The sequence below is a fragment of the Leopardus geoffroyi genome, chromosome D1 (assembly GCF_018350155.1).
Source record: "Leopardus geoffroyi isolate Oge1 chromosome D1, O.geoffroyi_Oge1_pat1.0, whole genome shotgun sequence".
NCBI classification, from domain to species: domain Eukaryota; kingdom Metazoa; phylum Chordata; class Mammalia; order Carnivora; family Felidae; genus Leopardus; species Leopardus geoffroyi.
Window position 1 is genome coordinate 56,909,116 of NC_059329.1, and position 20,197 is coordinate 56,929,312.

General features: G+C 51.7%; 1 protein-coding gene across 9 annotated transcripts in view; it reads right to left on the bottom strand.

Moving 5' to 3' along the window:
* SLCO2B1 (solute carrier organic anion transporter family member 2B1) overlaps nucleotides 1–11,547 on the bottom strand; it is a 57,048-nt gene extending 45,501 nt beyond the window's left edge. For 5 of the 9 annotated variants that reach the window (XR_006714004.1, XR_006714005.1, XM_045484005.1 and 2 more), the window contains exon 1: nucleotides 11,214–11,547. Coding sequence is in view for 4 of the 9 variants with exons in the window: in XM_045484005.1 (XP_045339961.1) it covers nucleotides 11,214–11,229 (16 nt within the window). In the remaining 5 variants the exon portion in view is untranslated. Of the gene's footprint in view, nucleotides 1–511; nucleotides 1,121–1,435; nucleotides 2,265–6,923; nucleotides 7,066–11,213 lie in introns of those variants that run through there. The other 4 variants (XM_045484001.1, XM_045484000.1, XM_045484002.1 and 1 more) reach the window with 4 other exon arrangements.
* Nucleotides 11,548–20,197: the final 8,650 nt, after the last annotated feature.

The following is a 20,197-nucleotide window of genomic DNA, read 5'->3' on the forward strand; positions in this document are numbered from 1 at the left end:
GGCGCCCCTCCTGATGTTTAATCTCGGTGAGGAGCTTGAAGTCCAGCCTTGGGAGACTCCCTGCCTCCACCTAGCTGGAAACCCCCACCACCTTGGCCTTCCTCCTTTCCTGGGGCCCCACTTCCTGCGGAAGCCTCCTCCATTGTTTCTTAATTTTCTCAACCTGGCAGGAGTTTCCCCTCATTCAACAAGCTCCTTCTAGAGTCTGGAAATGGACTCAGGACACCTCTGACCCAGGTAGGGGGGTAGGGACTCTCCATCTCCAGACCCAGAAGGCAGAATCAGGGAGGGGCTACAGAGGCCTGGAACCACCACAGCCAAGGGTTTGTGCTCCTCACACGAGGTACCTGAGAGCCTGAGGAATTTCTTTTTAATTGGGATATAACTCATATACCATAAAACTCACCCTTTTAAAGTACGCAATTCAGTGCTTTTTGGTATATTCAAAAGGCTATACATCATCACGACTAAGTCCAGAACGTTTTCATCATCCCAGTAAAGAACCCTATACCTGTTAGCAGTCCCGCCTCCCCTCCAGCTCCTGGCAACCACTAATCTATTTTCTGGCTCTCTGGGTTTGCCTATTCTGGATATTGCATATAAATTCATATACACAAAATAGTACAATATGTAATTATTTTGCGCCTCGCTGCTTTCACATAGCGTAATATGTAAGGTGCCTCCATGTTGTTGCACGTATGAGTACCTCCTTTCTTTTTATGGCTGGACAACATTCTATTTTGTGGATGTAAATCACATTTTGTTTATCCATTCATCTGTTGAAGGACATCTGGATTGTATCAGGTGTTGTGAACATTCATATATCGTACACATTTTCGTGTCAACATGTGTTCTCAGTTCCCTTGGGTATGTAGCCAGGAGCGGAATTCCTGGGTCATGTGGCAACTCTGTTCAACTTTTTAAGAAACTACCAAACTGTTTTCCAAAGTGGCTGCGCTGTTTTATACTCCCACCCTCAGCGTAGGATGGTTCTAATTTCTCCACATCCTTGTTAAGACTTATTATCATGTCTCTTTGAGGATAGCCATCGTAGTGGGCATGAAGTGATATCTTGTATGGTTTTGATTAACATTTCCCTAATGACTAATGATGTTGAGTCTTTTCACTTACTTCTTGGCCATTTGTATATCTTCTTTGGAGAAATGTCTATTCAGATAGCTTGAGGAATTTGAGGAAATGAAAGTGTGTATGGCTGGGGAGGAGTCCCGATGGGGGATGTAAGTATTCAGAGGAAACAAGGAGATATTGAAACAAAAGTGACACCTGACCGGGAGGAGATAAGGGGCTGGCCCAGTGAAGTGGGGGTGGGATGGGCTCTGCGGAGGTCACTGAGGAGAAAAGGAGGTGAGGGGTCTCCAGGTGAACTTGCCCAGAGGAGGCTGATAGGACGTTTGCAAGCCCTGGTTCCACTCACCAGCATAGACAGTCACCTACTACAGCAGAGATTCTGGACTACACACTTTATATGCAACTCAGCCTTCACATGCATGCAAACTTCTCCATAGCTCTGTGCCTTTGGTGCTCTCGTTATCTCTGTATCTGACGAGGACAGAGGCTCAGAAGTAGCTAGCTCTGCTGATTAATGTTGGTGCAGGGACTCAAGCCCAGGTGTTAACCTCAACATCACTCCATGTTCCTTGCACAGTATGGATGAGGGGGAGATGCTTTTCTCTGTCTGAGCCCAACCAAGCCTAACCAGGCCACCTGAAAGGGGCCAGTGCCCACCCAATAACATCAAGGGGTCAGGCCAACCAGATGATGAGGCTGGAGCTGAGTTGGGGGGCAGGCAGAAGTCGCTGACCAGGAGCCCCAGCTCTGAAAGAAGTCCAGGATATGGATGAGGGAGGGGGACAGAAGATCAGTGGACCAGCTTAGAATGTTCCACCTTCCTGTGGTCTAGTAGAGGGAAGCTGTGGCCCCTGGGATCTGAAAGCAGCCACCAGTTAGTGCGCAGGGTGGTCAGTTGATCACGGAACACTGAACGGGGCTGGTCAGGCAGGTAGCCAGACCTCTCCAAGCTCTTCCTGTGGGCTGAGGCCTCTGAGTGAGCTGGCAGGAAACAGTCCAACTCTGTGAATAAGGACAAAGCTCCGCTCGACAGGAGGATCCTGAGACCAGGAAAGTAGGTCCTCCTCATGTGACATCTCTGAGGACCTTCCCATCCGGTGAAAACTTTGTCAGGGGTCATCCCTGACAGAAGAGCGGGCAGCTGTGGAGTTGAACCTGGGCTGGGACTGGGTATCCTGTGGGAATGAGGGGAGAGGCAGGAAGTCAGGCTCCAGGAAAAAATCGGAGTCTGTTTCTCTCCCAGGTGAGCAACCAGGTTTGGGGGCTTTAGGTAGGCCAGGTGGTTCCCAGGGCTGGAGCCCACGCCCCTAGAGTGGCAGGCAAGGGGTCTGTGTGTCTGTCAGTTGGTTACATGGCTGGCCACTCACACAGGCCAACTCATGTCCATCAGCTGGTAAGTCATTGGTCTGGCTGTCTCTCAGAAGACTTGTCTGTTCAGACAAGCTAAACTAGCTAGCTAGCCAGTCAGGCAGTCATCTTGAATGTCTGTCAGGCAGAGACCTTCAGTTCACTGAAGGGGAAACTCTGAATGTCTGCAAGGCAGAGGCAGGCCTCTGGGCTCTGGCCTGGGGTCTCGCTGTCCCCTCCATGACAAGAGTCAGTATTCTTCACGCCAGCTGGATCCATGGTGATGGGGACCGAGGTTTCAGAGAGTAGCCTGACAGGGAGGACTACCTTTCTCTGCCTGTTCTTTGCTGGAAAGGCTCAAAGTCTGGCCTCCTCCAGCCACCTCCCAGCTGCAAAAAAGAAAATTCCAGGCAGGTGTGGGGCTGAGTGTAGGTTTCAAAGTCCTCAGACCTAGGCCCGAACCCCAGCTCTGCCACCAGCAGCTGTGTGAGCCTGGACATGCCCTTTCATCTCAGAGGAAACATCTGAGCAGTTTCCTCATCTACGTGAGGCATCTAGGGGGGCTGGCTCAGGCCTGGGATACAGTAGGCCCCACTGAGGACGATTGCCCTCCCCTCTCCTTATAACCTTCAAGTGCTTCCGAGGCCACAAGGTCAAATTGAACCCATTCCCTTCCATGTGCACCTGACCCCTCCAAGTTAACACCTCCTTCTTCCATCCCTAGATTGTCTCTCCCTTTCATCCAGGCCCCAATTTACCACAAGACCTGAGGACCTGAACCCCTTCCCTCCATGCACACTCACTGGCTTTAGAAGCAATTGCCCAGGTTTCAATCCCCCCTGGCTGCAATCCTGCTGTGTGGTTTTGGACCAGTGGCCCCTTTGCTTTCTCATCTGTGACAGGGCCTGTAATCCCTACATCCCAGTACACAAAGCACCCACCGACAATCAGATCCTTCCACCCCATGTTTAGCCTGGACACTGAAAGCCTGGAACCACATCTTATGGTCTGCACTAACTTGACCTTGCAATTCCATTGTCTTCATTAGCATTTTTTCTTCTTACTCTTCCCAGACTGACCAGCTCAAGCAAATGGCTTGATTGTTCATTACAGGAACTTCCTGAAAGTCTGCTCGACTCTTCAAGGGAAACCATCAACAGAGTGTGTGCCTCTGATTCTTTGAATCTCTGTGCACAAAATCCTTACCTTCTGTTTCCACCAACAAACTGTTGTATCATGATTCCTACCCAATTCCAGTCAAGCCTCCCTCTTCCACCTCCCTCCCCATACTAAAGGACCTGCCTTAAAACAAACTTTCAATTCTCAACAAATATTGACCTTGCCTCCCCACTCTGAATCGTGCCAAAGCTTTGAGAAGTGGTATTATCCCTTATCATGGTAAACTTGGTCTTACCAACAGGTTATGCCAGTAATATGTGGGGAGCCAGCATGGATACAATACATAGCAGATGTTCAGTAAATGTTGTTTTATTCCCCATCAGGCAGCCAGTCTTTCCGTTAGCTGTCTATCCTGACACAAACTCCCGACAGGCCTCCGTACTTGCTTTGTGACTGCAAGGAACATTACCACATCTGGAACTTGAGAATTCAGAAAAAGTTCAACCCAGGAAGGCTGGAAAGTTGGGAGGCTGGGAGACTCAGCTCTCTGGCTCACCCTAATCCTCTACAAGAAGGGACTTAGAGGAGCTTGTCTGAGGGGCTATCACAGACCAAGCAATACTATGTGCTGTGCTTGGCTAGGCTGGGCTCCCTCACCAATCCTCCAGACAACCCTTTGAGACAGCTGTTGTGACCCCATGATATAGAGGAGGAAACTGAGGCACGGAGGGAAAGCAACTTACCCAGAGTCCTGGGGCTGGTAAATGGGAAAGCCTGGACCAGACCCTGGATCTATCTGACTCCTGGGCCCCCAACAGCAACCATAATGAGGGAAGGGGGACATGTGGGGATCTAAGTCCTATACTCTGGGGGACCTAAGTATGGTGGGAGTTCAGGACTCATCACCAAGGCCCAGAATTGAACTTTCAGGAGGGATCTGCTGAGAAATGTGACAGTTTCCACATCCTGAGAACTAAGGGGGGGGTGGGGTGGGGTCAGGGCAATGACTCTTTCTCTCAAGAAAGAGCCTGTCTCCAGCAGAGAGAGCAAGATCAAAGATCACTTAGACCCAGTATGGCCTTGGGCCAGCAAGTAGACTTCACTGAGCCTCTGCAAGATAGGAATACTAAACCTTGTCTCTGAAGCCTGTGTGAGGGTCACACAGGATAACACCCTTTGTCAATATCAGGATGTCCCACAAGTAGCAATTTCGTCAGCCTCTGCCCCAAACTCACTAGGGAATCTATTTCCAGGTGTGGTCACCAGGCCCCAGAATAACTCATACTCCTTCCTGTGGGAGACTCAGCCCTGGTGTCACTCTCTCACCTCCTTCTGATCCCTGAAGCAATACAGACCCCTCTGGATGCCTCCCTCTGCCATTTCTTGTCCTCTCCCCAACCCATCTCACCAGCTGCATTCAAACGTCTTTTTTTTTTCCTAATAACTTCCCTGTGCAAGAGAACGAAAGTTCTCTCCTCCACACTCTTTGCCAAAGCCACCAAAGGAACTAGCAGAGATAGAGTATAGGGCAGAGGTTACAATGGGGAGGCCCTGGCCAAAGGCCCATGTACAGTTGTGTGGGCTGTGCACCACAAAGTGAATGGTGCCCTCTGGAGTGGTGCGGCACATGGCAGTCCTGCCTGGGGGGGGGTACATCTGACTTCTAGACATTTTGGGGGGCTTGCACAATGCTTGCTTTCTCAGTGTTTTTAAGCTGGTTGCCAACATTTAAAAACAGGAAACTTGACATAAACTCCAGATTTTTTTGCTTCTTTTTGAAAGATTAGCAGATCTGGCAATACTCGGCCCACATTCTCATATGCCAGCACTCAGCTTGTCCAAGCTTCTGGGCCTGCATGTGGCAATTTGCCCTGTTGGAGTCTCTTTGGGGGGGGGGGTGCCTTTCTGGTCTGTTTGATGGACCCTCTTCACCTGCTTGTGACTCCACAGCAACACTGGGCCTGGGGAGTCCACTGGACAGGAAGCCAGGGCTAGGTTAACGCTTTGAGGAATGAGGAAACAGGACCAGAGAGCGCTATGATTTGCCCAGGGTCACCATGTGGGAAGAACTGGTCTCTGCTGGTTCTAGAAGTCACAATGAAGATTTATTCCACACATCCTGACAGCAACCTGAGGCAGGCCTCTGGGGACCCAGAGGCCAGAAGCCCCAGTCCCTGTCCTCAGGGAGCTCCCAGTGTATGTATGGGGGTGGGGGGGGGGGGAGGCAGACATCTAACACAGAATCACAGTGAAATGTGCTCACTGATGTGATACAAGGAGTTTCAAGCCTACAGAAACAGAGCAGAGGCCCCAGCCTAGACTGCAAGTTTCTGGAAAGCTTCCTAAAGGAAGAAACATCAGAGAAAAGGGCAGAAGTATCAAAGCACAAAGAATGCTCAGGGAACAAACAGTCTGACAAAGTTGGAGCCCCGGGGCCAAGGTTGAGGGGGTGAGACTAGAGCGCTTGGAGGAGCCAGACTTGACAAGCCTTGAATGCCAGACTGTAGGGCTGGGCTTTCTTCTGAGCCCAAGGATGAGGTCCGATTTAGCCTCCTGGGAAGACCTCCATGTCTCTGCGGGGAAAGTGGAGAAGTCAGGCGGTGGGCAGGGATTAGGGCAAAGGCAGGGGTGGGGTCCAGAGCAGCAAGGGACTCTGGGGCCTGGGTCAGGTAGTGGCAGTGGGAATGGAGAGTAACAAGCCAAGGTACCACAGTGGGAAGTAGGATGGGCAGGACTTCATGGAAAATCAGCTATGGGGGGTTGCAGGAGGCTGAGGAATCCTGGGGGCAGGGGTGGAGTGGGGAGAGGCACAGCTCTGCATCTGGACATGCCAACATTGAAGGCCAGGATTATAGGGTGGTACTGAGTGGTGAGCTCAGCCTTGGCCATGGTGAGCTTGGGGTGGCCAGCGGGCACCAAGGGAGAAATGCCTAGGAGGCCACGGGCTCCAGGAGAGCCCATGAGGGGATATGGGCTGGAGCCAGATCTCTGGCTGTCTGGAGACATGAGTGGAGAGAAGGTAACAGAAACCACAAGTGGGCAACTTGCCAGTAAGAGTGAGATGCCTCTGCCATGTGCCCCATCTGAAGAGAACAGAGCGAAAGAGAAACCCGCCCTGGAACTGTGGTCAGATGCCAAGGTCAGGGGAGGGGACAGTGTTCCAAAGGCGCCAAGATGTTTTTGGAAAATCCACCAGCCTCCAGCACTAATGCACACACAGCCCCCACAGTCCAAGCCTGGGAAGGGAAATACCCCCGCGGCAAGTATTGGGCAATCTGTCCCTCATAACAATGGCAGACAGCTCTCTCTGGAAGTGCTGGGGTAGAAGGAGGCCAGTGTGGCCAACCCCTGCGTCGAGCCCTTCTTACCTCCTTGCTTTGTAATCCCTCGGCTTGCTGGTCCTTCTTGCCTAGCTCCTGCGGCCCATACCAGCTGTCTTTCCTTCCATAAAACCCCTTCCTGGGCCAGTTCCCTAAGCCCTTGCTCTGGGCCACAGGGCTGGTCAGTCTCCTACACTTCTTATGTCCCCCTGATTAAGCAGTGAACTCCTTAGGGCAGAGCCTGTCCCGTCCTGTGTCCGGAGGGATCATGTCAAGTGCCTGCTGAAACCCTCTGGGTCAGAAGACTTTGGATTCAAATATTTGCTTTGCTACATTGTAGCTATGTGACCTAGGGCAGTTTATGTAACCCCTGTAAGCCTCATTTTCCTTCTCTGGAAGTGAGAGAAGAGTGCCCGTCTCGTGGCGTATTTGTAGGATTGAAGGAAAATGCTGTGCCGGGTACACTGCAGTCCTCAACAACAGTTAGCCCCCTCCTCCTTTCCCACCCCATCCGCAACATGTGAGTACAGACACCTCAGCCTCAAGAGGGCAAGGCCCCCAGGAACTGTTCCCGCTTCATCTACCCACCCCTAGCGAACATTATTCTCTGGCCCCGTAGATGGTTGCCCTTCCCCAAATTCATCCTGTTCTTTTCACCCCTCAGCCTTTGCACGTACTGTACCCTCAGCCTGGAGTGTCCTTCCTCCCCAGCAAACCACTTCTTACCTTTCAAGACCTGGCTCAGCTTAAAAACATGGTTGTTGAATTCAGCTAAGCTGGGTGAGGGCAAAGGGAAGGCCAGGGCCTGGAGAGGAGGGGCCCAGGTTAGGGTGGGGGTGGAGTGGGCCCCCTTAGTGCTCCAGTTCCCAGCATGGCCTGGTGGGCTCCTGGAGGAGGAAGAGTCAAAGCCACGAAGGGCTTGGCTGCCATCTTTGGGAAATTCCTGCTAGCAGGACTTTGGGTGGTCTGTTGGGAGGACAATAGCATGCTTGAGGTCCAGCTACTGCAAGCCTTCCAGCTGTTGCTTCTTGAAGGAGATCCGTGCAGGGTGGGGGAGGAGGCCAAGCACTTTCTGGTGGTTTCCAAGCTGGGTCATTCACTCTGTGCTGGGACTTTCTGTTTCCAGTTCTGGCCCTGGCTATCCTATCTGAACCCAAGATGACCTTAAAAATAATGAGGAGGGCCTGGGGGGAGGGCGAGCCTTGAGCCCGCAGGGAATTCAGGTCGGTCTCCTTCAGCTTAAAACACTGAGCATGAGGCTCAGAGACAGGTAGCCACTGACTTTGGCCATGCTCGGTCCCCCAACCGTGAGTCCCAGCTCATTTCTCCATGCTTACATTTACTCCTTGGAGCCCTAGCATACCCAACCTCACTCCATATCATGAGTCTCCTGTCCTCAAGGAGAGTAGGCTTTCACAACAGGTTGGAGGGAAGGAAGGAATGTCATGGGGGGAGGCATGGAGTGAAGGAGGACAGTCTACGTACCGTGACTTTCCCAATGCCCCGCCTCTGCCCAGCCTGTGCTCAGATCTGGGCCCTCAAGAAGAGAATCAAATGTGGCCCCACCTCCAGGGAGCCCCCAGTCTGGTGAGACTGGCATTGTTCTCCATTGTTTCAAGCATTAGTGCTTAGGGCTCTGGGCTGTAGCATATGAGGGGTGGCTGGAACCAAGTTTATGTCTTTACTTCTTCTTGACCCCCGGGGTGCAGCTGAAGTTCAAGCTGGCACCCTGGAAATAGCCAGGCTCCCTTAACACTGATGGGGAGATCTCTTCCCCTACAGAGAGGCCCTTGCTGCACTGCTCCTTGCAGACACAGAAGATTGAGCTTCTCAGTACAGGAAGAGACCAAACGACCACCTTGGCCAACCCCCTCCATCTACTGCACAGAGACAGTGGGTCTCAGAAAGCAGACTGGGCATTGAATGCTTGGCACCCAATTGTAGGCTCTAGGCTAGCTTGACATCTGGTTCACAGCTGCCTGAGATCTGGCCCAGTAGGCAAGGCCTAGCCTGGGATGAAATAATCATCCCCAAACCTGCCTACTCCCCAGTCACTAGCACAGAGAATAGTTTGCTTTGTCTGGAACCAGTGGAGAAATGCCCAAATGGGTGGAGTCTCACTAGTGTGGGGTCTGTGGAAGGGAGGCGGGAGCCCTGAGGGTAATGGCAGAGAAAGGAAAGAGCTTTGGCATCAAGACAACCTGGGTTCTGGCCCCCACTCTGCTGCTCCTTTGGTGGGTGACCTTGGGTGAGTCACTTGCCCTCTCTGAGCATCTGTTTCCTCAACTATCAGAAAGGTTGAGAGATTGTCACTTCATTCTCATAAAGCCAGTGATACAGAGTTCAAATTTTAACCCAGGACTGCAGGTTCTTTCCCTTGCCCTACCTGTCTGCCCTAGATTGGCTCACTTTGAACCCAGGGGGGTTCAAAAGCAACAGAAACAATATTAGGAACAAGAAAAGATGAACCTCAAAAAAGAAAAGTGAAACAGCATATATGAGAAAGGTTACTTCCAGCTGGGAGAATTGGTCTGGAAGGCTTCCTGGAGGAGTTGGCACTTGGAGAGTTGGCAAATTTGAAGGAGGAAAATAGCAAATTTCACCAGAATGGGTGAAGAAAAATGGACAAATACCTTCCTGGTGGAGGTAAAAGCTGAGCAAAGGGGCAGAAGTAGGAAAGTGGCTTCTCTGAAACCACAAAATGGGAATGGCCTTGGAAGATCATTTTCTCCAACTCCTCCCCCACAGATGGGGAAGCTCTGCATGTTGCCTAAGGACATGTGGTGAGTTGGTGGTGGGGCTAGGCCAAGAGCCAGATCTTACCCTGACTGCTCTTTGTGTATCAGCCCCTGGCTGGTAGAGCTGCCTCCCTCCCTCAGGAAAGCTGGTCCCTGCTCTTTCCCAGGATCCAGGCTTTGTACCCAGCCCCACCTGAATTCCCACATCCCTCAGAGTGCCCTCAGACCAGAAAGAGAGCATGGAGGAAGACTAGCCTCTCAGCTTAAGTTAGAGCTCAGGAAGCAAGACTTTTGGTGGCCCAGTGGGTAGATGCTGGGGTCAGCCTCCTGTTGTATGTGTGGGATGTGGGGGCAGCTAGAGAATATTCCAGAACTGGGCCCTGCAGGGGTCAGAATAACAGTGGGGCAGGGGGCAAGCGCAGTACAGCCAAAGTCTCTAGTTTCTTCCCATACCTATAAGATCACCAACCCTCCCATCCTGCCGTGAGCCAAGGCTGATGGGGAATTTGGTTTGTCAGTGACCCATCTCCAAACCAATCCGTCCAACTCTGATCTCACTGTCATCTCTCCTGTGAGGTCCCTAGAGGAAGCATCCATCCCACCCTTCCTGCCATGCCATGGTCCCCAGGTGCGTCAGCTTGCCCACAAAGCCCTGACTGTCGCGTGCACGAGACAGGGAGCAAGTTCAGTCTTGCCTGAGTGGGGGTGAGGCTCACACAGCTGGAGGAGGACAGACAGCTAGAAAGAGGCCAGAAGTGATCACCACAGGGCAGCCAGCCCGGAGGGCCACCCCGTCTGAAGAACCCTTTGTTTCCTCCTCCTCCTTCGCCTGCCCAAGAAACGCTCGACTGGGTGCTCCGTTCACAGAACCGCCACCGTCTCCACGTGGTGCTTCAGTCACACTCCAGGCTTGGCTCTGCAGGTCTCTCTCTGAACCTGTTTCTCTTCTCTGCTGATCTTTCAGATTCTTCGTGGCAGGTCTCCTGTCTCTCTCCTGTCTCTGTCTCTGGTTCTCTCTCCCACATGATCTCTGCTTCTCTTCATTTCTCCCTGTCTCTGCTGCAGCCAGCTCTCTGGGGCTGACCTCCCTCCCTTTCCCTGCATGCTCCTGCAGACACCTGCTGGTCTTTGTCTTCTCCTCTGTCCTGTCGCCCTTCTGTCCCAGCCTTTGTCTGACTGCATATCTCTGGACTTGCTGTGTCTCTGACTACACTTTTATCTGTGTTTTTCTCTGCTTTGTCTGTATCTCTGCCTACTTCAGAGGGAGAACAGGGCTCAGCTCGGTGAGGGGCTCAGTGGCCTGAATTTGCACCGCCCTTTCAACATCCTTGTGTCATCAGGGAGCATAGGCTGGGTTCCCTGCCTCCAGCTGAGCAAACAGTATCCCTTCCTGCCCCTTTGGTTATTCACTCATTCATTCAATACACCTTCACTATATCTCCTTATGTCTGGCTCTGCATGGGGAACGCCAAGCCCCCCACCCCACCCGACTTCACCCCAGTTTACCCATTTTGGCTCTACAACCTCCTCACCCTCCACACTGGGAACATAGCCCCCAGACTCCCTCCCAATGCCCCTTCCTTACGTCATCTAGACTTACCTATCCTGGGTCCCATGATTTTTGGGGTGCAGTGAATTCCAGCCCGTATTTCAATTTCAAGAGTGGAGCTGAGCAGGAGAGAGGGAGTGAGACCTTATCGGGAGGCCCCTGGAGACAGCAGTCGCAAGCCACTTCTAGAAGGGAGGCGCTAATGTGGAGACTCCAGGCACCAGGCTGATGCCGCCTGGGCCACACTGGACCTCAGCCACCTCTTCCAAGATGGGTTAGGAATTCCTGCAAAACTTGACCCCACTCTCCAAGTGCCTGCCTCATGCAGCCACTTGTTCCTTCTGTCTCTGTCTCTCTGAATTCCTCTGATTCCTGGCTGGGACAGCCCAGGGCCAGAGTTCTGTGGGAGGCTGGGCTTGTTTAGATCCAGCCCTACTGATGGGAGGAGGCTGCTGTGTCACCTCCCCTCAGCCTCATGCCTCAGCATTCCCCTGGATATTTTTACTTCCTCTGTTAGCAGGAGAGAGATGGCAGGGAGAGGGAATTTCAATGATCCCCATGCCCTGGGATCACAGCCCCGATTCTCCAGTCTCTTCTTATACTCCCATTTTCAGTCTGTCCCTGACCAAGCTCTTGTCCCCCCCTCACAGAAATTTTGTCACCCTCCATAAGCCCCATCTAGAGCCCTTGTTCCCCCGCACTGTCCCCCTTCCTGGAATCCCTGTCTCCCGCAAGATCTCATCCCCTCTCACCAAACCCCCATCTCCTCTCTGAGCTCTGAGGATCCAGAGCCAAGAGGGAGTCCATTCACCAGGAATCACAATGGCCAGCCCGCCTTGGGAAACTCATGGTAGCAGCTCCATAAAGTACAGGCATCTTGGTGGAGGGGGTTGGGGAGCAGAAGGGTAAATATGACATTTCCAGAGTTTTCTAGACTGAAGGCTGAAGATGGAGACCTTGGAGCCAGACAGACCTGGGCCTCTTTCTCAGTCCTGTCATTCACTGGCCGTGTGGCCTCAGGCAGGTTTCTGCACCTCTCTGAGTGTCATTTCCCTCATCCATAAAGAAGGGACAGCTGGCCCCTCACTTGTAGGGCTGCTGTGCAAGTTCAGTGAGTGAGGAAAAAAAAAAGACTTGAAGGTCTGGAGCTCAGAGAAGGAAGCCAGGGCTCAGAACAGGACAGCAAGAGAAAGAAAACACACCTGTTTGCCTTTTCCAGCTAGTTCAGCATTCTCACACATGAGACCCCATTGGGTCCTCCTATTGGCCTCATAGGCCAAGCATTTATTCTCCCATTTTACAGATGAGGCATGGAGTCTCAGCAACTGCCCAGATACCACCCAGCTAGTAGGTGGTAGGGCCATGCATTGAAACAGGCTTTTTCCTCTACCCAGGCAGCATTTTCTGAGGAAGACCTCTGGGTTTCCCCAAATCCAAGATACAGAAGTGAACTTGAACCAATTCCAGGAATAGGGTCTTTCCATGAAATGGGGATGTAGGTTTGGAATCCAAGTTTTAGGGTGCAACGATAGAGAAATAGACATCAGTCCCACTTGGCTCCGGGGGCTATATGAAGGAGCTAGTGGGAAGTGGGGAGTATTTGAAATAATCAATGTGCATCCTGACACAGAGTGGCGCTCAATAGGTACTTGTGGCATGACTGAGTCTTTAAGAAACCAGAAATGTGAATGCATGACCACTATACTGGGAAAGGTCAATAGTTGACTCAGATTGATATAAAGACCAGGCCCTGTTCAGCTTGAGGCTCCTGCTTGAGAAAACCAACTGGGTCTATTTCTCTAAATCCTTCAGACTGAAGTCAGCGCTGTGAGTCCTCACAGAGACCAGCAGAGGTGCCACCTTCAGATTCCAAACTGCAGGTGCATAGTTAAGAAAGAGAAGGTCCCTTTAGACTTTCTGGAAGCTGGGGTGCCTCCATGTTGGTTTCAGAGGTTTGAAAAACTTCTATACATGGATTGGTCTGGGAATATGCTGGGACCAGCTTGGCAGCCTACATTCATGTCATCAATCTTTGAGTGAGACAATGTACAACACACAACACCCCACAAGGCATGGAACATACAGGAACCTCAGACATGAGTGTTCTTCATTCATCACTTCAGCCTGCAAAGGCTGACGCAGTCTGGTCCAAGAATATTCCTGAACTCAGCTTGGAATTGGAGCAAGGGTCAGGTACCCAGGAGCTTCTCAGAGGTAGGCTAACAGGTCTTCAGATGGCTCTTGGGCTAATCCTGCAGTGAGGCCCCATTGTGGGTGGTCCCAGCTTGTTCAGCCAACCTGGTTGGCACCCCAGCTTTACTACTTGCCAGCATGGGGTTTGCTGAGCCCTGTGCATTTTACAGAGCCCCATGGTGTGTGTAGATGGCAACACCATCTGTGGATTCCCACAGTTTGCAAAACTTGTTGCCTTTTTTAGAGTCCCATGCTGTTGGCATAGCCCAGCACAGTTTGCAGAGCTCTGAGGCTTCTGGGGCCCCATGATGTGTGCACAGTCCTGTGTCTCATGCCAAGCCTGATGCCGTTTCACAAACCCTGGGCTGTTTGCAGAACCCAGGCCTTTCCCTTCTTTAAGCCAACCCATGTTGGAGGTTTGCAAACCCAGAAAAATAGAGCACACTTCATTTTATAGAACTATCTGACTTTGGGTGTAAGGGAATAGTCCTGAGTCCTCGACTGGAGACTCCAGTTCCAGTCCCAGCTCTGTCACTAATTAGCTATGGGACTTGCAGCAAGTCCTTTCCCCTTTGTGGGTCTCAGTCTTCTCCTATGTTAAATGGAGATCGTGACGTCCAACCATCCCCCTTTGGGATTGTTATTAATATCAGTGTGAGAATGTCCAGAAGATGGGGGGCAGGGGTGGGAAGGGGACTGGTAGCCAGTGCCTCCTTCCTGAAAAAGGCTCCAAACTGCTATTTCAGCACCTCTGCTCCCACTTCCCTTCTGGCCTGGCAGCCAGGGAGCGGATGTCTATAAATGAGCCCTTGGCTGGGCAGACAAGCGAGGACCTCAGTCAGAGTTTCAGCCTTTCCTGCCCCTGGACGCTGCCTGGAGTCAAAACCCAAGCTACACAGACATGCTCCCATGCATGGCTCATTTAATCTGCCCAAGGAAGGCTGTGTCATACTTATCTCACCATGAGGACCCTGACACTCAGAGAGTCCATGTGATTTGCCCAGAGTTACAAGTCAAATATACAGCCTGGGCTGGGATCAGAGCCAAGGACAGCAAGGATGGACGCATGGTGCTTAGAAGGTCAGAGTGGGAAGAAACTGGGACCTCATTTAATCTATCCCTTTCCTTTTTCAGACTGGGAGACTGAGGCCTGGAGAGATGACAAGGAAGTCATTCACTCTCCTTAGGCCTCAGTTTCTCTTTCTGGAGGATGAGAAACAGACCCCTTCCTGCCAACAGTTCAGGATCTTATCCCTCTTTGTTGGCACAGCTCTTAGATCAAAACATAGGAAATTCCCCAATCATCTGAGGAGAAGGATAGGCCTACAGACAGGTGGGTACTTGGTCTGGCCATGCAGCCCCACCAGCCCTGGCTCAGCACAGCCAGCTTTGCACAGCCCATGCTGTGGGCTCTTTACAGCTTACACCACCCTGGAGGTTCCTCCCCGGGAAGACTTTTTGCCCCAACAACAACCTCCCTGGGTCCAATTGCATCCACCTCCCACCAGGTTCCCCCTTCAGCCTGGAGAGAATACTATGCTAGAAACTCTGCATCCTTCCCTGAAAGTGGCAGCCCCAGGCCCCAGAAAGAGCATGAGCTTGGCCATCAGATAGTTCAAAACTGACCCAGTAAGAAGATTTCAAAGACTCAGTTTCCTTATCTGAGATAACAGGAAACCTCCAGGCAAATCTGCAATAAACCCAACCATCTCACCCTATCTTCAACTTGGTACATGCATAGCCTCCCTATCCCAGGAGACTATAAACTCTCCCAAGGCCTGGCTGGGTGACCAGGGCTGTCATAAGGCTCAGATGAGCTAATGGATGGATTAGCGCTTGCTAAGTTCTAAGAGCTGAGCAGACGAGAGCCATTATTAATATGGTGACGATGGTAATGGGATGACTCTTGTAATTCTGGAAACAGAGGATGAGGAGGAAGTAAATCATGGCAGGTGCGTGCCAGGTCAGTCTGACCTGACTGACAAACCCCATGGGAATAAATCACCGAGAAGGCCCCCTGAGGTGGGAGGGAACTGCAGGGCAAAATTGGGGCGCAGGCAGGCAGGCTGGGTGACCATTGTTAGCAGCTATGGGCGCCGTGGGGCAGTGCCCTCTCACAGGCTCTAGACCAGGCACTGGCTGGCCCGTGGCTCCTAGCCCTGGTTCTGCCACTAACACACTTCCATTGGTCAGATCCCATTTCCTGCCTGTCCCCAGTTTCCTTAGTATAAAATGGTGGTGGAGGGATAAAAGAAAGGGTCTCACTCCCCACTCTTGTCTTTGGGGAAGAACCACGTGAGTTTATCGATGTATCACTGTTTTTGTAAAGTGTCAAGTGTGGGGCATAAGGGATTACGGTTATTAATAATTTGGCTCCTGGAAAAGAGGACGTGGGGGAAGGATGCAGCCAAGGCTGGGAGGAGAGACAGAGGGGAGCCAGCATCTGCCCCCCACTGCAGGCAGTTTGAAGCAAGGGCCAACTCTCAGAAGGCTTTGCAACACTGCCCCCTGGGGACCAGAGAGGAGGCTGCGCCCTGAGCTTTTCCTCCCAGAGACTCCAGTCAGGGAAAGGGAGTGGAAGGACCTCTGTCAGAGGAGGCTGAAGTGGGCAGGCCAGGAGGAGCCCAGTGAGAGCAGTCACAGCTTGCTCCTGCCTCTCTCCCTCCCCTCCACAACTTTCTATTTTGCTTCACAAGTCTTTCAAACTGGCCCACTTCGTCCCATTCCTCTGTCCCCACCGTGGTCCAGACCACTAGCGGCTCTTGGCTGGGACCTGCCCCAGCTTCCTCCCCACCTCCAGCTCCTCCTCCTAAAAGCCTGAGGGATCTTTCCAATCCTTAAATCTAATGCTGCCCCTCCCTGCTTAAAACCCTGCCCTTCCCTGCTCTCCCCAGCAGCCCTCAGGATAAACCCATCTTTCCCAGCCTGATGGCCAGTGCCCCAGTCTCTCTGTAGTCTTCGGCCAGGTCAATATCTCCACTTGCAGATGAGACAAAATGGCAAAATGGTCAAGAACAAGGCCTTGGGGCAGGACTTCAGGGTGTGACTCCTAGCTTCTCTACTTGGTAGCTGTGTTACTTAATTCTTTGCTTGTTTGTAAGTTGTTTTGTATCATGGTAAAATACACATAGTGTAAGATTTACCATTGTTACCACTGTAAGTGTACAATCCAGTGGCATTAAGTACGTTCACATTTTGAGGCAGCCACCACCACTACCCGTCTCCACAACTTTTTCATCTCCCCAGACTGAAACTCCATATCCTTGTGTGACTTTATGCCTCTGTTTTCTCATCTGTAGGATGGGACTAATAAGGGGATGTCTTTGCACAGGGCCTGGTAGGTGGGTAATAGGTACTCAGTCAACATTACTTGTTATTTTATCCTCTTGAGGCAACTGCTCTGGAAAGTACATGCAGCAGCACCGCATGGGTTATCTACAGAAACCCAAGGGCCCATTACTCCCCAGGATTCATTTCTGTGACTCGGGCAGAGTTTACGCCAGCTGCCGGGAAGCATGCCGCATGCTTCATCTAGGAAGATGAGTCACTTCCTCCCTGATGGGGTTGTAAGCCTCCAGATAGGGAAGACAGGAAGCAGAGCAGCACAGGCAGCTGATCTCTGCCAGGCTGGCCCTCCGCAGATGCTCCGGTGAGAATTGCTGGGGCAAATAGAATTCTGTCTGGCATTAGGGCCCAGTCTGGGCCAGGGCAGGACTCCCAACTTGCCTCTGTTCTAACTCTCAGGAGCAGCTGGAACAGGCTAGCTGGTTCCATCAGTGCTGTTTATTTGGAGCATTGTCAGTTTGCATTTTGTTCAATTCTCTCCTTCTCACGTTCCACCCCAAACACACCTACTTCTCCCACTCGGCATACACTCTTCCTAGATTTGCTCACTCCGACTGTTCTGGCACTCATGCCTAGAACACTCTCACTAGCAAAGTGGTGCTGTACTTATTTAAAGGCCTGCCCTTTTTTTGTCCTCTGGGTGAAACACACATGAGTCTTACTGGAAGAAGGGAGAGACCAGGCCTGAGATGTCCCAAATAGAGCAGACCAGCTCTCTGGCAAGGGCGGGGTGAATCTGTCTACCAAATCTGAGCAGGGCCCAGAATCAGAGCGCAGGACCACAGAATCTCTTCCTCAAGGGTCCTTAAGCTGGGGACTCCTGTCTCTTGAGTTAAAAACATCAACCATCTTCCAGAAATAGCCACAAGGGAAGGAAGTTCAGCATAAGCAAACCAATCCAGTCTTTGGAGCCACGTAGGCCTGAGCTCTGCCCACAGCTAGCTATGTGGCCCTGGGTGGCTACTTCATTTTTCTAAGCCTCAGTTTCCCCAACTATACAACTGATATAATAAATATGGCTGGTATTCATTACATGCCAAACACTGTTCTAAGTTCTTTACATGCATTGACTCAGCTAATGTTCCCAATCACCCATTATAACCCCCACTTTACAGATGAGGAATCTGAGGCACTGAGACATTAGAGACTCGCCCACAGCTGCTAAGAGGCAGAACCAGTATTTAACCTATACAGTCTGACCCCAGATTTTGTGTCCTGAATCATGGCACTTAACTATGTCAGACAGCTAGTTTGAGGACTCAGTCATCTGTCTACCTGTCCCTAAGCCGTGGGGTTGAGTAGAGTTGAGTACTGAGTTAAGCACCTTTGACAGGGGTCCAGGCCTATTCTACTGATGACCATCTGAATGAGTTTGGGTGTGTCACTTTCCTCCTCAAATCTCAGGTTTCCCTTTCACAGCAGAAAGGGCTTAAATTCCAGCAGATTCCTAGATTCTGTTCCTCCTGATGTCCACCTGTTTCTGGGGGTCACCCAGGTACCTCCAGCTCAGCAAGAGCTCATCATTGGCTTGGAGAGTTGCCCCTGCCAGGCCCCTGTTAAGCGCCCAGTCTCATTGGAGTCAGGCCCATCCCTGACTCCCTCCCCACAGCAAGTCTCTGCCCTCATATTCTTGTCTCCTTCTCCCCAACCACCTTAGCTGACTCCACTCCTAATTCCTCCAAACTCTTGCAGTCCCTTTGCTCTTCTGTGATTCCACTTTCTTTGTTCTAATTCATTCCCCCCATTCTCCCAGAGTCATCTCTAAACCCCAATCTCATGGCACCCAGCCTTGCTCCTCAGAGCAAAGTTTATTTTTTAGCCTAAAATTGATGTTTGTCATTTCGTACCTACAACCTACCTTACCAGCCTCCCCACCTGCAATGGTCCCCTGCCCAGAGCTTACCAGACACACTTACGTCTTGGTACTTGTACATGTGCAGTGCCCCCCCCTGGACAAATGTCCTTCCTCCCTTTGTTGCAGGATTAGCACTCACCCTTCAAGGGCCACTGCCAACCGCCACCGCCCCCGCCCCCCCAGCCCCAAGTGTTCCTTCTGACTCTTCCAGGAAGAAAATGGACAAGGTCAGAATCATATCCTAGTTCTCTACACAGACCTTGGTCTGTGAGCATTGAACAGTCTGGCCATACCCTCAGGGAGGTTTCCACAGCCAGTTCTTCTGCCTCCAGCCTTCCAAGGTGAAAAACCTTAGAAGAGAAGACATCCAGGGGAGTGGCCTCTCTGTGGCTATGGTGGTGATGGCAATAGAAAACTTCCTCACAGCCCTTCAGCTTGCAAAATGAACTCTCACCTAGAGTATCTCGCTAGACTTTCACTGCAGCCACTGTCGCTGGTGCTTTTACTGGTGCTCCCCATTCCCTCAGGGGAGACAAAGGCAAAGAGACCGTGAAGTCATTTGCCCAAGTGGAGTGATAAGTGAAAGAGCTAGGGTTTGAACCCCCAAAGCTAGTGCCACCCTGCCTCCTGGTGGCAGGAGGATGGTGACAGGGATGAGAATGCTAGAGGCCCCACCCATGTGGGCCCTGATTCTGGACTCTCTTCCCTGGAGCTCCATGGCCTCCTGCCCACAGCTGGAAAGGCAGCCTAGGCTCTCCCTGAATGTATTTATAACTTCCCTTTCCCCCTTGGCACCTTCCTTTTCCAGCCTCTCGAGTCTGTCAGAGCGTTGTGCCAGTGAGGGGGAAGAGCGGTAGGGGCGAGACAGAGAGACAGAGCGTCATGGACTTTCCAGGGCGAGGTGGCACAGGCAGCTGGCCTCTGCTTGGGTGGGAACTTCAGAGGGCCAGGTTGTTTTCTCTTCTGAGCTCAGAAAAGTTCCTGAGATGCACAGGCTCCTCCTGGAGACATATCTGGACCTCCCCCCTTTCTAAGGAGCAAGAGGCCTGGACTGTGAGAGTTACCAGCCTTCCCACGGCCCCAGGCGAGAGGCCAGGCAAGAGGGACAGGGCTTGTGCGATTTGGGTGGAAAATGCTTATGACAACAGCTCACACCATTCACCTCTTCTCAACCCGCACCGCACTAACACAGAGCTTGCTCTCTAGAGATACTTACTCAATGAGCAAACCCCCATTTTACACAAGAGGAAACTCAGTCTCAAGAAGCTAAATGCCAGGCTTGAGCCCAATCAGTCTGGCACCAAGATCTGAGCACAGACCTCTATAAGAGGCTCCAGCTCCCATTGCGTGGAGAACAAACTCCCCACAGCCCCTACAGCTTCACAAAAATTTCCCACCACTCTTGTCTGAAATCAGACCCCCCCCCCCCCACCGACACTGCTAAATCTGCAAACTGGCTTTTACCCCCTTCTTTTTTTAACTACCACCTCCCACCTTCCCAACTCCCCCACCACACCTGACTCACCAGGAGTCCAGACCTTGGACCCTGAAACTCCTCTTCTCCTCTGTTGACCATCTTTCCCTGTCCCATTTTTTCCCCTCCTCTCCCTCTCTACTGGCTTATTTCCACCAACAAATGCTG